General features: G+C 44.2%; 1 protein-coding gene across 3 annotated transcripts in view; it reads right to left on the minus strand.

Moving 5' to 3' along the window:
• Positions 1–18,763, minus strand: part of PDZD7 (PDZ domain containing 7) — a 608,602-nt gene that overhangs the window by 67,384 nt on the left and 522,455 nt on the right. For all 3 annotated transcript variants that reach the window (XM_069239535.1, XM_069239534.1, XM_069239537.1), the window contains one exon: positions 12,084–12,184. In XM_069239535.1, the coding sequence (XP_069095636.1) occupies positions 12,084–12,184 (101 nt within the window). The remainder of the gene's footprint in view (positions 1–12,083; positions 12,185–18,763) is intronic.

The following is an 18,763-nucleotide window of genomic DNA, read 5'->3' on the forward strand; positions in this document are numbered from 1 at the left end:
CTCTCCTCCTTTTTGGAGGGGAGATCGTTTCAGGTCCTCGGCAGATCTTTTCTCTCTAGCTCTTATAAGAGCAGCTGTGGAGTGCCACAGGGCTCCTCACTTAGCCCTACGTTATTTAACATCGATATATCTCCTTTAGTAGAGATTGTCAAGCCTTAACGGCATCTCGCTGGTGTCGTATGCAGATGACACTCAGTTGGTAGTCTCAGTATCTACAAACACCAGCACAAACTAATCGTCACTTACTTCTTGCCTTCAAGCGGTGGCCGGATGGATGTCTCAATGTAGGCTCAAGCTCAACGATGACAAGACTGAGGTAATGATACTAGGACATCATCCCCGCCTGGGTTATAATCCTCCTATTCTGGAACCCTTGGGAAATCTCCATCCGTCTAAGGAATTTATTAGGAGCTTGGGAGTACGGTTGGACCCTCAACTTACTATGGCACATCACGCCAAAAAGGTTTTCACCACATCTTTTGGTCTGTTCAGGCTTCTGAGGAAGGTTTTTATAATCCTTCCATTTGTTGCAAAGAGACTTGTTGTTCAGGCCCTTATCATTTCACGCCTTGATTATAGTAATGTATAGTACCTTGGGGTCCCGAAATATGTGATCAGGAAGTTGCAGGTGGTGCAGAATGCTTCTGTCCACCTGCTCCTAAATATACTGAGACATGTATCAGCTAAATGAGCTATTTCTTCACTCCACTGGCTCCCAGTTGAGCATCGCATAAAGTTTTAAGCTCTGTGGTATGTTCACAGGTCTTTGCATAATAGAGGTCCTCCTTTGCTAAGAACACTAGCTTCCTTCCATATACCTGTTAGACAGCTTAGGTCCTCTTCAGCAGCTTTAGCCTTAATTCCTAGAGTAAAGAAGTTGAGATGGGGTTGAGGTTCCCTGGCTTATCTTGGAGCCAAGTTATGGAACTCTCTACCTCTCAGCCTTTGCCTTACTATCCTGAACTTTTCTTTTTGGCGAGCATTAAAAACATGGCTATTCACAGCATAACCCCTGAGACTTTCCCTCAGAGTCCATTCTCAGCGCTGGGAGGCCTTCCGGTAGCCATGCGCTCTACAAAAGACTTAACATATCATAACATCCCCCCATCAATGTCCTCATCATCTTCATCATTGTCTAGCCTATCAGCCCATCAGAGACAGTGAGACGGCCAGCTTGGGCTGTGTTGTTCGAGGTTAGCTTGGGATCACACCTGGCCTCTCAAGGCTTCGTGGGGGAGAAATGTTCCCCACACGAAAGACTACCATGGCAGGATGGGCAACTGGTCCCCGATACCCCAAAGCACTGAGACAGACCCTCAAGACGCACGATGTGTTTGCAGACAAGGCCTGCATTGCCCTTCCCTCCTTTCTCGATAATACAAAAGTAGACTGCACTGGCTGCCTAATTGCCCTCTCTTACACCTGCAGGGGCGACAATTACCTACTACACCTCTCCAGATCTAACATGACCCCAAAAGCTTAGTATAAGCCACCACAGTGTGGGAACATGACAGGAGAGGGACCTCAATGAAAGGTGGAGACACTGGACCATGTCTTGCTAAAGGTTAGAAATAGCTGCACCACAAGGAACACACCACTGAGCAATGTGTGGATCCCCAGACCTACTGCTTACCAGAGGTGCATACTTAAAATTACCTCCTCCAAAAACAAGAAAGATGCAAACCTGAAAGACATTCTCACTAAAGCAGCCGCAAGGAAAACAGAAAGAGGGAGAGACACTGGAGGAGATGGGGACCAAAGTCTAGATCCCACTCCTCATACACTACTGCAAAAAATTGCAGAGGCACCTATTACCCGCACCTTCATGTAGGAGTTATTTGGCAAGCTTTGCTGCAACATTGCCACCTGCGAGAAGAGTTTTCCAAAGACATAAAGGAGGTGAAATATGAACTGGGGGGCATGGGCCAGTGAATCTGCAAACTAGAAACCGCAGGAGACTCAAGAGAAGAGGAACTTGAAGCAATCAAGTGGGAGGTCATTGAATCTCGTGTTCAGAATATCGATCTCCAGTGCCACCTGGATGACCTGGAAAAAAGATTCTGCAGAGAAAGCATTCACATATGGGGTATTCCTAGCAAATTAGAAATGAGTGCACTTGAAGACTATGTGAAGACGCCTTTCCACCATGTTCTGCCAGCCTCACACAGGAGAACATTTAGCTTCGCATCATACAGAGTTTGGCAGACCAAACTGGTGTGCTCACCTGTGTACACCACTTTAAACGAAAAGGAGGTGATTGTGGCAGCAGCCCATGCTACTGGGACAATCCCTTTTGAGGGTGATTCACCTCTCCATAAATACCCTTCTGCAGTGATGCCAATTTTGCCCAGTAATGATGTATCTTGCAGAGAAAAGTGTAAAGTAATGCTCTGGCTTCCTGATCAGCCTCTTGTTCACTTTCTCCAGCACATTACATACATTCTGCATGCTAGCCAATCCGCACTGGGTCCTGGACTTGCCGGAAACATTGGAGGAGCCCCCGTCTGAGAGCACCACCTGACGGACAGGAAAACCAGAACGAAGAAAAGGAGGACACTTGATACCAAACAAGCAACCTAAACAGTGTCCCTTCTAAGACAAAATACACAGGAAGAGGTATGCAGTACTGGATAAGCTTCAAGCTAACAGTGCAACGGAGGTGGAATGATGACGGTTACCTCTGCTCAGTTGGAGCAGCGTCCTTGTAACACTGCATGCATATTGCAACCGCTTTGACCTGCGCCCAGAGTGGGTGAGAAATGGGAATTGGTAAAATGACTGAAGCGGGTGCTGGGAGGAAGCACAGGGGGTGAGTGACGGAGACTGGATTCAGACATAGACCCCCTTGTGCACAACTTCCTGGGGCATTTTGAGGAACTGGACTCTTCATGAACGTGGGAGTGAAAGTGGTTTATTATTTTCATATTGTTGTTTGGGGTGGGATTGTTGATCCATGAGCACCACAAACAAGTATACTTGAAATGTTAATACTTATACTCAACTAGGAGTCTACGTCACACTGTAGGTCAATCATTGGACTATGCACTAGCTCTCCAACTCCACCTGGTGAGGGTCCTAAGGTATAATGTAAGAGGTCTAAATCCCCTGGTGAAACACATGGCTTTGCCCTCTTTCCTGACAGGCACAGACTACAACATCTGTCTCTTTCACAAAACATACCTTATCGAAAGTGACTGGCTGATCTCGCTGGTTCTTCAGGCAATTCTTTTGTTCGTGGCCCAAATAAATCAGGGTGTGTGGCTATCCTATGGGCTAACCAATTCAAGAGTAAACGGACAGACACATTCATTGACATACTAGGGCAACTCTTAGTGGTATGCATAATAGTCGGATGCGCCACCGTTACACTGTGCACCATATATGCTCTGAATGAACACAAGGAATTGTTTCTCAAATCTGCCCTTACACAAGAACTGACATCCCCAGAATCAGGATCCACTGATTGGAGGCAATATAAACATGGTCATGGACACAGACATGGGCAAAACCGCCCAAAAGATGGGGCTAACAAAGGCACTTTCGAAAGGCATCCTCAAATGGATTAAGGATCTAGGAGCTAGTTGAAATATGGCAAGACCTACATCCAACACAACATGGCTATATATTTTTTTCAGCCTCCTAACTGACCTATGCTAGACTAGACCACTTTCTTGGGACCACACACATACCTACGAAGACAATATGTACCAACATTGAAATGTCCGACCTTTCTGACCACTCGCCCATCAAATTCAAATCACGGGCAACCTCCGCAGACACCCTCATGAACATGAAGGCTGAATGATACCCTACTGAAACTTAAGTTGATAGAAACGGTCAATGGTAGCATTACTGACTTTCTTAGCACAGATAACACTACTGACATGACTACCCAATCCTGTGGGATACAACAAAAGCAGACCACTCGTACATCTCATTTAAATCATGGGCGACCTCCACAGATACCCTCATATGGACACGAAGGCTCAATGATACCCTACTGAAACTTAAGTTGATAGAAACAGTGAAAGGTAGCATTACTGACTTTCTTAGCACAAAAAAACACCACTGGCGCGACTACCCAACCCTGTGGGATACATTAAAAGCAATCACCCATGGGGAATTTACCTCAGAAGCAGGACCCTTGATCAAGGAGCGAAGAGATAAGAGGAGAGAGCTCGAGCAAAGGGTTGCAGAACAGGCACACAATCGATGTCCAAATGTACTTGGCGCCAATTCACACTAGCTAGACGATTCAAAGATCTCAACATGGATAAAGTTGTACTGGCACTCCCACTGCTCAAACAATGTTATTATATAGGGACAATAAATCAGACTGTCTGTTAGCCTACAAACTAAGAGCCAAATGAAAGGACAGTACTATAGCGCTCCTAACTAAACAAATGGGAGAGACGGTGGGAGACACCATTGGCATAGCTGATACATTTTGAAAGTTTTACGCAGGCCTCTATGCAGCTGACCCTCTACCCTCCTCTGACACGAACGCCTATCTGGCAGATGTCTCATTACTGACCATGACACCCCAGCAGGCACAATCACTGGATGTCGACATTACAACAGTAGAAGTGATATCAGAGATCCCCAAAGTTCAAGTGGAGCAAGTGTTCAGCCCGACAGCCTTAGGCAGCTTTCTATAAGACGCTCAGTTCATTGTTGGCTGCAATATTGATGCAACTATATAACAGCTTTGAAAATTTGGCCACCCTGGCTCCTTCAATGCGTGAAGCCGTAGTCACCATCATGCCCAAACCACTAAACTATGACCTGTCCTTCATGTAGGCCCATATCATTACTAAATGTAGGCACGAAGATTTTTACCTGGTTATTGGCCCAACGACCAGCTCCTTGCTTTCAGGGGTCGATAGAACAAATGGGATTTAGCCCTGAAAGAGGGTGCATCGACAATACGACTGTTCCACGTCTTGGATAAAGTGAAACAATAGAACACCTTAAGTTTCTACTGTCCATCAATGCCAAAAATGCATTTGATAGAGTACACTGGCCATACCTAGTGAGGATGCTGGAAAAGGTCGGACCAAGACCCTGATTTAGGAACTGGATATTTTGCAGCTAAATGGCCCCTGCAGCTATAGTTAGGGTTAACGGCCATCTCTCAAGCCCCTTTGCGGCAGGTAGGGGGACGAGACAGGGCTGCCCTCTGTCTCCTCTCCTGTTCACATTATGCAGGGAACCATTAGCTGAGAGGATCCACTTCACTGAAACATAAGGGTAGTGCAGTTTGAAGGGCATCAACATAAAATAGCTCTATTCGTCAAGGACGTAATTGTAAAGTTGATTGACCCACAGTCCTCCAACCCTGCTTTACTTTCAGAAGTAGATAGATTTAGCAACGTGTCTGGCTTTAAAATTAATACTCGTAAGTCCAACATCAGGAAAATTAGCACAGCTCAAGGCCTTAAAGACACCATTGCACAGTTGTCCCCACTACTGGGGACACAGAAACAAATCCCATACTTGGGCATCAAAACCCGCCCCTCTAACGACAAGACTGTCACACTTAATTACAAATTACTCACAATCGCCTGTACTGCAGTTCGGAGATGGAGAAATGGGGAACTGATATGGCTGGGCAGTATGTAGGTAGTCAAGATGACCCTACACCCTGAAACAGTGTACGTTATGCAAGCAATTACAATCTCCCCAGGAGAACAATAGAGAAACTGCAGAGGTGCAGCGATCAATTCATCTGAGAGGTTAAAAAACCCCTGCATGAAAAAACACAGGACCTTTCAGAAAATAAAGGATGGAGGCCAGGGATTCCCTTGCCTATTACACTACTGTGCAGCAAACTCACCTGCTAGGAAATAATTGCGGGGACCTGGGTAAAGGAAGACACAAAGTGTTGGCACATGCGGGATTCACAAAGCGATCTAGGGGGGAGGGCATCCTCATACACCACTCTTTACGCCTGGAGGGCTCCGTACTTGGGAGGATACACATGGCTGTCAAGCTGCGATCCATGGCTGCTGCTGTCGGGAGGATGTGGTCATTTGGTCATGGTACTTCCCTCCGGGTCTACAATCCAGGGGTCAGGAGGCCTGGCCGACAAGCTCCCCAGATGCGTTAGCCATCAATGGGGGGACCTCAATCTGACATTGCAAGGGGACATGGACAGGGTGACTAAATCAGGAGACCCAAAATGAGAATGACCACATTTGTGGAAGCTATGGGCTTGATTGACATATGGCGAGCAACAAACTCTGATACAAGCCAATACTCACACACAGCTAAGTCAATGGGAGATATGTCCCAACTGGACTACTTTTTAGTGCCCACATTTCAGAGGACTAGGTACTCTAGGACCACCTTCCTCCCCTTCCTATGGCATAACAGACCATTCACCACTGCTTAGCAAGATTCACATGGGTGTCTTGAACCAGACAGGAACATAGAGACTTGTTGTATGGGAACTGAAGGATAGAGAGACAAAAACAATGGCGGTTATGGTGACAGTCAGCTACTTCACAGAAAATGAGGGTATTGTCCGATTGGCCACTGACCTATGGGAAGCACATAAAGCTGTCCTGTGAGGTCAGTTGACTGCACGCAGGGAGGGCCTGAGATGGAATAGGGAGGCGGAATGCTGGAAACTAGAGGAGCAACTATTGCTGCTTGAGTCCGATTATGTTGCCAGCTCTATGGGAACCGGGTGTATAAGATTGGGAAGTCAGTCAGGAATACGAAGTACTGATGCATCAGGCAGCTACATCCCAGTTTCAGGCCACTCAGGGTCGGATATAAGAGGTTGGCAATAGGTCCAGCAATCTCCTAGGGTAGCTGGCAAAAAAGAAAAAGGGCAGTGTTGGGTTAGTGGGATTAGGGCACAAGGGATGGCTCTGCAGAAAACACCCTGAGCTGTTGAACAAGAAATTGCAAACTATGTAGGACAGCTCTACCAAAGCTGGGCCACCCATGACCGAAGAGATCTTGCGGCTTTTGTGGGTGATATCCAGACTCACCACCTGGATTTGGACTGGGTTTAGGAGATGGAAGAAAAGATTACTTTGGGTGAGGTATTGGTGGCAATCGCATGGCTTAACAATGATAAAACTCTTGGTCCCAACAGCTTCCCCGTAGAATTTTATGAATATGTCACTTCGAAAGTGGTGAAGCCGATGCTGTCTATGTTTAATTCAGCTAGAGAAGCAGGCATCCCACCACCTGACCTTTGAGAAGCTGCGATTGTCTTGATTCATAAAGCGGGAAAGGCGGTTGACGATTGTGCCTCATACAGGCCAATCTCCGTGATTGATACAGAGGCAAAGATTTTGGCCAAGATTCTCACAAATCGTCGAAGAGAAGTGATCAACTCCCTTGTTGCTCCAGACCAGTCCAGCTTCATGCCATATGGAGCTATGAACCATAATCTGAGGAGATTGATGGACTGCTTGGCGCATAGTGGGTGTCTGCAGGAGCATGGGGTCCTCTTGGCCTTGGATGCCAACAAAGCCTTCGACTCCCTAGAATGGTTGTACATGATGGCGGTCCTCTGGAAGACGGGCTTCAGCCTGTTTCTTCTGTCCTGGATCAGCCTACTATATACAGACCCGTTGGTGCCTGTCTGAGTGAATAGGGTAATATTGGATCAATTCAGGCTGTCTCGGGGTACCAGGCAGGGGTGCCTGCTCTCCCCCCTACTATTTGTGGTGGCCCTCCAACCCTTAGCATTGTGGATCAGGATCAACGCACAAATCAGGGGCCTTCAATGGGACCAGGGTTGGGAGGACGTTGTCTTCATATATGCCAATGATGCTCTCCTTTATCTGGTGGACACCCAACACTCAATACCAAGAATTATGAATATTTTAACAATTTTTGTCTCCTAATTGGGTTTCCGAAACAACTGGCATAAGCCCGTCGCCCTTCCACTGGGGACAGATGTCCTGGCAATGGTGCCCAACGGCCATTTCATTGGGCAACCCCGGGCTCCGATATCTGGGTATTTTTGTAACACCAAATGTTGCCCTGTATATACAGAAGAACCTGGAGAGGGTCGTGGAGGTCTACCCAAGGGATGTAGACGGATGGAGAAAGCTGCCCCTTTCTCTTTTGGGTTGTGCGGCCCTCTATAGGATGGTATAGTTACCAAAATTCCTATACATCATACAGAATACCCCCTATCCGGTACAACAGATGTAGTTTTTGCGCAGCAAATGTGAAGCACTGCAGGCCGAGGCAAAGGAGGAATTCCCCTTGGAGTGAGGGTTCTTGGGTTCCCCCCTGAGACTATGCTGTGTCCCGCATCTATTCCATGCTGCTTAACAATAGTCTCCCTCGCTGGACAACTTGAGGGAAAAGGTGGAAGAGAGATCTGGGTACCCTGGAGGATCCAAGCATATCCCAGAGAAGCATGAACATATCCCAGAGAAGTTGCGATCCGGGCGTATTTCCACCTGATACATTTGAAAATTCTGCATTGAGCCTATTACACCAGAACCAGACTCCTGATGACCAATGCCTCCGGGGCTGTCACATGAGTGGCACCTTGATCCACATGCTCTGGGACTGTCCAAAATTGGGACCATACTAGAGAAGGGTGGGTGAAAAGATTTCGGAGACCATGGGAGATGAGGTGAAGCTCACGCCCCAGCTGGTGTTCCTGGGGATCCTGGGTGACCAAACTTTGGACTACAATAGCTTGCTGTTCTGCAATCTGGCTGATGGTGGCCGCAGAGATAACCTGAAACACTGGGGTACGCCCACTTTGCCCACTATGAGAGAATGGGAGGAGGGTCTTGAATGTGTATGGGGCGGAGAAATTGGTATGTCAGGCGTGGGGCTGTCCACGCAAATTTGAGGGCCCATGGAGAGAGCTGAGAGAACAAGAGGAGTAGGGGCAACTAGTGGGCCCCTGCCACACAGGCCATTGGCTGAGGACTCAACTGTGGAGATTACGCTCCCACAAACTTTGACAAAAGCAAATCCCAGAGTAACACCTAGGAACAAAGAAACATTTTTGTGCTTACCACAACTGTGGTGATGTTTTTTTTTATTTAGTTCCTACTCATATCTGTGTTATGTGTGCAGGATACAATTTCAAGATTTTTGGCAAAAAGAACAAAGGACACTATTATCATCAACGCCATCTACATTGACATTCTCAAGAGGGAAAATAGACATCCACCTACTGGCTTTTAGGGATGCATATTAAAAAAATATATAATGTTTTATTGGTTACTTGACGCAGCAGTTTTTAACCTGAGGTCCGGGGACCCCTGGGGGTCTATGATGCATACTAAGGAGTCCGTGACTACTTACAAAACTAAATCATATTAACAGATTAATAACGTTTAAGAAACAAAATGTATAGTTGAAAATGCTAAAACGTTCTGTAAATATGAATCAAAGTGAAATTTAAGGTTAAACATAAATGGGTATGCTCAGATTTATTTGAGTGAGCAGTGCAAGTGCATTAAACAGAATATAGAGTGGATGATGGATGACCTCAACTGAATTTAGAAAAGCTCCACACTTACCATTACCTTTAAAAGAGAATATTTGTCTATAAATTAAATAAAATATTTCCATATTTGTGTATATGTTTGATGAATGCTTGTTTTTGTATTTTTATTAATTGTTTTGCAGTTCAAATCATCAGAATTGCTTAGGTTGGGGTCCCTGAATTCCAGTAATGACTCAGTGCTGGTGCTGCAATTCTGTAATGATTGAATGGGGAGGCCACTGGATTCCAGTAATGATTAAGCTGGGGTCTAAAGAAGTAAAAAGGTTAAGAGCTGCTGACTTAAAGGGTTGTTTTTAAGTAGCTTTTAGGCATCAATGATGTTGTAAGCCTGATGACGCAGAAAAAGAAGGACCAACATATATTCATATATCACGTAACCAAAATCGTATAATGTAGTGTGATTTTAGTAAAGAAAATAATGTACGTGGGAAATTGTGCCCACGGAGTAGTTCGCCATTATTATAAATGAGCTTAATTAATCATGAAGAATTGAAAAATGTAGTAATCCGTCATAATTGCAAATGTGTTTTATGATTTTCTTGTTGAAACTGTTTTATGCTTAGCTTAAATTTAGTAGAGGTTTTGGCCTAGTCGCCTGGACTCAAATTTAACTGCGTGGTTTTCACTTTGATTAACAAAAAGACATTATTCTGTATTTTTCCAGTAGAGATGACTAATACACTTATCTCCAAGGTTTCGTGCTAGGCCGGTTTCATCCCCTTTGATACAAGGTCAGTTTCTGCAGGTCCGGACAATAAAACTACTGATACCGAAATAATTGGCAAACTTTGTTGCAACTTGTGTTCCAAGGCTCCAAGGACAATGTATGCAAAAATGAGTACTAGGAGAAAGACACTATTCATTGGTCAAATTGAAGCCACCCTATGAACCCTCCAATGGAAGATCCTGTTGAATTTGGAATGTTTCTTACTTAAACCCACCGGACAAAGAGAAGCCAGCCATTTTCTTGATGCCATCTTTGAAGCCAAATGCCAGACGCCTTCTTGGACGACATCTTGATGCCCTTTTCTCTATTCCAGAGAAAGAAACTTTAAGAATTCTCACCCTAGAGACTTTAACTATAAATTGCCCCGTCTTGCCCATGCAATAACTTTTCCCCATTCTCCTTGCTGCCGCAAGGAAACTCGCCCTTAACTCTGCCCTTTTGAAATCTGCCCCATGCTGATCGAACTGGTACCTGAAGGACGAAGACTTTATTGAATGCTGATTGTATTTGGTAATTATGAAAGGATAATTGTATTATGCATTATGTTTCCTTCTTAGGTACCAACTGCTATTTTGATAGGGCCCAAGCTAGAAGTTTTTCAAATTTGTGTTGACTAAATTCGTTTTGCATGAAGCCCCACATGCCAATACTAATTAGAGGTTAGTCGAGGTATTCACTTGACGCACCATGTTGAATTGAAATCTTGTTATGCTGACCGATGTATGAAATTCAGTTACTTATATTAGTGATTTGTATTGCTATAACCGAGTTCATCATAATTCAGATTTTGCGTAGACTGCGTTTCTTCCGTTGTTATGGACAGCTAGTAATCTTCGTATACATATATCATTTGATTTTGAGACTCACATATATTGTGTTAGCTTTGTTAATATAGGGAAATAAACTCATTAACTTTTAATAAACTGGTGTGGTTATTCATGACCGAAAGGTCATGGTGTGTCAAAATACTGATTGTTATTGATTCCTAATGTGTTATTTTGATCTAGTAATTAAGTATTGGGTATTGATTACAATGACTATTGATTACTGATTTGAGTGATCTGACTATTCTAGGATGAGGAGAGCCCAACTCGGCTAAAAGGTTCACCGACCTCCAACGTGTCCACATACAAGTAATTTATAAGGGCTGGACGCGTTATCAAGCCTCCTTGCATATTTTTCATTATGAATAGATTATTGTAATGCATTGATTTATGAATGAGAAACTTAACACCTCCACAAGAACAAGGCTTCATAATGTGCCACCCACATCTCAGGTCCGCGTAATATCATACCCCGTGAAAGATCATCCCCATCCAGGAGTAGTAGAGACCTCTTTTTGCAAGAGTCTAAACTGGTGAATCTTTGACTGTTCTACTGGACAACAGATATTGCCCATTGTCACCAAATATATTCCTGTTTATAGTCATCTGCCTCCTCTCACCCCACAGTACACTCATTCTGGTGGACCTGTCTACACTGCAAAGTCACTCAGTATATTTTGGTTTCTCTTATAGGACAAAACTCGACATGAAAAATAATAGTACTTTTTATGTGCAGAGGGTCATGTGTTTTTTTGTATCCAGGAATTATTCTACAACTGATGTGATCAGGTATTGTAGGATTCCTTGAACTCCTATGTATCCCACAGCTCAAAATAACTTTTTCAATATGAAATATGTACAACAAACCGTATCATTAATGATAGCGCAAAGCATACTTTTCATGTGGCCGCCCCTTAAATTTACATATCTGTAATGGTTTAGCACAAGAACAGGACATTGCTTGGATGCTTACTCAGAAAAAGGATATCTATGCACCTAAGAGTTAAAAATGATTCTGGTTGCTTACCTTGAGCACACCGCTGAGAAAAGCTGCACCGCCAGGAAAGATCTTCTCAATTTTCACCATGGGCTGTATTTTGGATTCAATGCCACCCGATATACTAATACCTGAAAGAGACCAGTAGAAAAAACATTCAGAATCTCATTCTAAAACTGCAGAGTACCTTAATGCTGTTCCCTTTCTCCTGTATCATTTGGCTTGACATCCTCTCCGGCATGATTATCACTACGATTAGGAGATGAACAATGCCCTCTTGATAAATCTCCCAATTTTATGACGGGACAGGCAGGTTTATCTCTGATAAGAGGTGTACCGCTTGTGCTAGTATACACTAACATTAAATGTTAGGTGTAACTCCGGAGTAGACGTTTCAGATGCCCATTGCAACTTTGTTTCAGTTTACCTGTACAAAACAGGACGCTGATAAGGTACTTCATTGTTTTTGGTTCTTTAAAACCATTACAATTTAAAACCAACACTGAACTCATAAAACATTAAACTGCATTTGATTGTAATAATTAAAAACAGGTTCAGTTAGTAAAACAGAGGATGAATCCACACATATTAAGACAATGTAATCAGCAGTTTAAAATATACTGGGAGTACCATACTGGTGGGCTAAAAAAACACATTGATAGCAGTGAGATTACTCGGTGTATATTACTAAGCCAAATATATGACAGCAGTAGTACAACAAGAGTAGGAATTGGCTGTTCCTCATTAATAGCAGCACAATGGTTTAATTTAGGTTCCAATGCATTGAGACAACCATCTTACAGGACAAAGACAGCAGAATAATAAAAACAGAACTCCATTTAGCCTGCACAGTCTCACTAACCAGAAATCCATTCAACAATGTAATATGTGGTAGTTTGGTAACAGTAGAATATCATAAAAACGGACTGTATCCAAAAGAGAAACAATTCAAAGAACAATAACTTGTTACACGTTGCTCACAATGGTTTACAGTTGCTGCCTGCGTTTACTTAGTTTACTGTTAAACAATCCCTCAGTAACACCACATGACAAACCCAGAGAGGTGGGTTCCCAGGGGCCAGAAAGCCAAGGTAGGCCTTGGCAATGGAGTCACGTTTATACCAGACAAGACATGCACCGATACCTGGAAAGTCGTCTAGCACCAATAAATTAAGTTGGGAAAACACACTATATTAATTATCAAAAATACGACCTCGAGCAGAGAAATTTTAGTTGGTTGCCAGAGCCTGCACAAAACGGATAGAGTGATAACTCGAAGCATACTTTTCATGTGCACATCAGAACCCAGCAATTACCATTAAATATGGATGCAAAATGATCGTGCATTTAGAGGTATTTAAATGATGAAGCAATTTTTGTGAAAACATCAAATGGCTGGGATACCATCACTACTTATTGGTTCTTCTCTGTGAAACCGCGTTTCACAGAGAATGTATTTTTCTCAGTTATCGATCATTTATACTAGCAGAAATTGGTTAGAACATGGCAAATCTATGATTCTACTGCCAGATCGACCAGGGACACTAACTATAGCCCTTTTGGTGAAATTATTGAGCCTCCTTGAGTCACAGTTCAGAAATATTCCAAAGAGCAAGCGGCCGCTTTGTAATCTTATTAAAGTCTGCATCTCCTGACAATGTTCGCCCAGTTGCTGTTCTGAAATCTCCAGTCCCCGTAGATGTCTACACTTTGAGGAACATACTGCATGCTTAAATTTGCTCAAGGAAACGTTCTCTCACGTTGGAAGAGTGTAATAAAAGTTTTTCTTACACAGTGGATGTTCAGATTGAAGAAAAGTATAGACCTAGATCATCGCTACAGTCAAAATTGTAAACAAATATCTTGCTCGCTGGCTCTTTAATTTCCTGGAGGAACTATATCTGCTAGACTCCAGTCACCTGGGTTTCAGGTTTGGAGTGGGTCTTTTTTTAATGACCTAGGTGATCTTGGACTAGGACTAGATGAAGGAGTGCTACTACATTCCCCATCCTTCTCGATCTCTTTGCTGCATTTAATACGAAGGATCATTCTATTTTCGTCCAGCAGATAGCAGTGGTACATCTTTATGAGGTGGCTTGTGCTTGGTTTGCTCTTCCCTCTGACAGATGTCCAGATTTTGCCCTATCACCTTTTCTGTCTGACTTCCTAGCAGTCACCCATGGCATCCTCCTAGGGTCCTTATAGTCTATAATTCTCTTCATGCCCTCACTAATCAACATTTTTTAGAACAAATCTGGTTGGAGTGCTCTTTCTGTTGCTGACAACATACAGCTAATTTTTAGTTTCGACAGGCCTATCCCCCAGATCCTGGACATGCTCCAAGGTTGTTTATCTGCAGTCTCTTGTTTGATGTCTTTAAAGTTTAATGTTTCCAAAATGTTAGTTCTGGTCCTTAGCCATGACTGCCTTTAAACCTTGGCCTTGCCGGGGCAGGGGGTTGGGGTTGGGGATTGGTTGGGTGGGGGGAGGGGATCCTTTAACTCTTGATTACACAAAAAAGCACTGGGTGTTTAATACATTTGTTGATAGTGCACTTAATTGAAAACGTGTACATTCTGTATTGTCCTGTTGGTATTACCAGGTTGTATTCAGTACTAACATTTTGCCATCCACTCCTTATCAGCTAAGGGTCCTAGCTGTGAATGCTGGGATCAACTCTAGAATCCACTATGCTAATGTCTGCTATAATGGACTTTTATTGTGCTCCAGTCTTAAACTACAGGGAGTTCAGAACATGACTATGCATCTGATGCTCAACTTTATAAAATATGATTGATCTCCTGCTAGACCTGGCCTCCTTTGTGTGGTTTTCACCTAACATTTTGGCTTCAGATCTCTTATGTTTGCTGACTACGTTCTTGCTGGCCATAGGAATCTGTGCACTGTACCACTGCTAACCAGTGCTAACGTTCTTGTGCTCCTTCTCCAAAACATGGTAACATTGGGTCATACCAAACTGTCAAATTTAATTTACTTGTAAGTCCTTAGTAAAGTCACACCACCTGTGCCGAGGGCCTGTAAATTGAATGCTACTAGGAGGCCTGCAGAACTGATTGTACCCCTCACCTAAGTTGCACTCTAAACATGTCTTAGGCCTTCCACTGCAGAGACTGAATGTGCAGTTTTAAACTGCTATTTCGACCTTGAAAAGTAAACCGTTTGCCAAGCCCAAACATTCTTTTTCAATAAATAAAAGTCACTCCTAATGTAGGCCCCGGACCGCCCCAAGGGCATGGTTCAGTGTATTTAAAAAGGTGGGCATGTACTTTTAAGTTTTATATACCCTGGTGGTTAAAAACTCTTACATTCATTTTTTGTCTACTTCAAGGACTACCTCTCCCATTGGATAATATTGGAATCACCTTATTACATTCTATGACTGTAATTTACAAATGGGAACAGACAACCCCTTCATGTTTGGTGTCTCTGGAATTGGAATTTAAAATCCTAACTTATTGTGGAACCTGATTTTAAATTACAATTTTGAAAATGCTACTTTTAGAAAGTTGGCATTTTCTTGCCTTAGCCATCCGGTGCGCGCAACCTGTCTCTGGGTCACATAACTGGGTGTGGGTGACAGTTGGATTTTGTGTATTACTCCTAGAAAACCACACACATTGGGAAGCTTAGGTGTGATTGGATGGGCCATCAAAGGCAGGATCGGAGGGAGGAGCCTTGAAGCCCTCCCCCTCGGTGACGAGGGAAAGCGCCACTCATTGACTACGACCTGGGTGCTTCAGGTTTAAGCCCTGAAGTGCCCAGGGCGAGTGTCAATCAGTGACACCTCGTCACAGAGTGGGGTGGGGTCAGCAGTCTCACTGACCCTATCCCACTCTGTGACGAAGTTGGGACTGCTGCCTTCCCTCATTGGCTGATCCAAGGTCAGCCAGTGAGGAAAGGCAGCAGTCCCAACCCTCCTGGGACCTCCGACCTGAAGGTCAGTGTGTGTGTTTTTTTAAAATGAATGTTTGGTGCGTGCATGTATGTTTGAATGTTGATGTGTATTGTAAATGGATGTGCATGCATGTGTGAATGAATGAGTGTGAGTGTGCTTCCCACCCGCCCCCTCCCTCCCTCCTAAAATTGCCGGCCACCACTGGTAGTTAGTCTGGAGCCAGAGCCACAAAAGCAGGCCACCTGTGCACTTCAAACGCAAGCCTCTAGAAGCTACTTCCCACTTTAAAGGCACAACTGTGTATAAATAGTTGACTTCAGACACCACCACTTCAATACACTGGCCTAAAGATACTCTACCAGGAAAAAGGTCCGCTGTGCTGCTACAAAGACTGCCACTCTGCTGGACTGCATGCTGACCTGCTACTTGCTGCCCTCTTGCCTGGATGAGAAGGACTGGACATGCATCTCTTGAACTCAGAACCAACAGTGACTCCAAGGGCGAATGGCTGACCTCTTTTTCTGAAGCCTCAGGAAAATAACAGGTTTCTAACCATCTTGCATCTGCACCTGGTTTACCCTACCCCCAGTCCTGAACACTTGGAAGTGGGTTTATGGTGCTTTTCCTGCCTCTGTGGACCAAGGAACTGACTGCTATTGGGCGCAGCCCTGAGCAACACCAACGCAATTCCAATGCTGAGTGGATTGAACCCATCCAAAAGACCCACACTGCTGCTGCAAAGCCTTCGAAACCACCACTATGCGACGAATCCTTGGCACACGTCCTCACATCCTTCATCGACTGCAGCCTCGATGACAATGCTGGACTCCACAACATAGCCTCGCAGCCCTACAGAACTGACGCATCGCTCCAAATGTGCACTGCATCAAAGTCACTGGACTTCACAGCACAAGCCCTGTCAACAGAATCCTCAATGATGCTGTAGGCCCTCACATCACAGCCTCCCCGTAACTTGGAACCAATGCACCAATTCAGCAGTGTGACACATCTTTGACTCAGACCCATACAATGCTCCACAATGCTGGATTTAAGATACTTTATTCAGCGGATCTAACTGGGCCTCTATAGCTATAGCAGTGGGCCTGAATTTGTGACTTTGTTCCGGTTTAGCACGACCAGATATCTACAGTTGGGGCTTTTTGCTTTTTGGCACTCTTCTCACTAGAATCTTTAAAATTGCAGATCTCTGGTTCTACTGAAAGGATTTTCACAGTTTTTGTCTTGTTTTATTTTTAAAAATAAGTTGTATTTTCCTAACTCAGTGTGGAATTCTTATTGTGTATTTATTCCACCTTATTACTGTTTGACTTGTTGCACAAATACTTTACACATTGCCTCAAAGTTAAGCCTCACTGCTCTCTGCCAAGCTACCAGAGGGATGGTCACAGGTTGATTTAGGGTTGGCTTGTGCCTCACATTGACAAGTATTGTGGTTGTTGCTTGTTAGACCTGTCCTTTTTGCAGGGTCATCCCCAAGCGTTTTGCCTCCCTCCTCATATTTATTCTGACCTGTTTGGGTGGCTTTAAGATTCTGGGCACTTTACCACTGCTAACCAGTGCTCTTGGTGTAATTTGTGATTTTGATTGGTTTTCCATGATTGGCCTATTTGATTTAATAGTATGTCCCTAGTAACGTGCACTATGTGTGTCCAGGGCCTGTAAATCAAATGCTACTAGTGGGCCTTCAGAACTGATTCTATATCCCACATGAGTAGCCTGTAAACATGTCTCAGACCTGCCCCTGCAGTGTCTGTGTGTGCAGTTTCAAACTGCCATTTTGGCCTGGCAAATGCACTCACTTGCCAGGTCCAAACCTTCCCTTTTACTATATGTAAGTCACCCCTAAGGTAGGCCCTAGGTAGCCCCTTGGCCAGGGTGCAGTGTATTTAAAAGGTAGGACATGTAATGGTGTGTTTTACATGTCCAGATAGTGAAATACTGCCACATTCGGTGTTCACTATTGCGAGGCCTATCTCTTTCATAGGTTAACATGGGCACTGCCTTTGAATATCTTTTAAGTGCAATTTCCATTGGGAGTAGATAGAGATATGGAGTTTGGAGTCTCTAAACTCACAATTTAAAAATACATCTTCTTGTAGAGTTTTTAGATTGTCTGTTTGAAAATGCCACTTTTAGAAAGTGGGCATTTTCTTGCTTAACAATTCTGTGCCTCTGCCTACCTGTGGAATCCACGTCTGGGTCAGCCTGACAGTTGGGCTGTTTGTGAATTCTCTCTAGACAGTGACACAAAGGGAGCTGAGGTGTGTCCTGCATATCCTGATCGGTCTCCAGGGCTAGAGTGGGGAGGGATGAGCTGACACCTGCACCTGAAAGGGCTCTGCCTGTCCTCACACAGTGCAATCTCTGACCCCCTGGATTGTGAAGCCAGGCCGGGGCAGGGCAGAATCTTGTGAACAACAGAGACTTTCCTTTGACGTTTGCCTACTTAGGCATAAATGGGTATAAGTAGTAGACCCAAAACCCCAGACTTTTAGAACACTTCTGGATCAAGAGGAATCTCTGCCTAGGAGAAGAGCTGAAGAGCTGGTGGAGGTGTACTGCCCTGTGCTGTGTGTGCTTTGCTGGGTTGGCCTGCAGTTGCTGCTTCTGCCTTGAAGAGGACAAAGACTGGACTTCGCTGTGTATCGTGCTTGTGAAGTTTCTCCAAGGGCTTGAAGTAGAGCTTGCCTCCTGTTGGAAGTCTCAGGGATATCAAAGACTTCAGCTTCATCTGCCTACAGCACTGGGAACTGTGTGTTTTGTGCTGTAACAT

The sequence above is a fragment of the Pleurodeles waltl genome, chromosome 6 (assembly GCF_031143425.1).
Source record: "Pleurodeles waltl isolate 20211129_DDA chromosome 6, aPleWal1.hap1.20221129, whole genome shotgun sequence".
NCBI lineage: Eukaryota > Metazoa > Chordata > Amphibia > Caudata > Salamandridae > Pleurodeles > Pleurodeles waltl.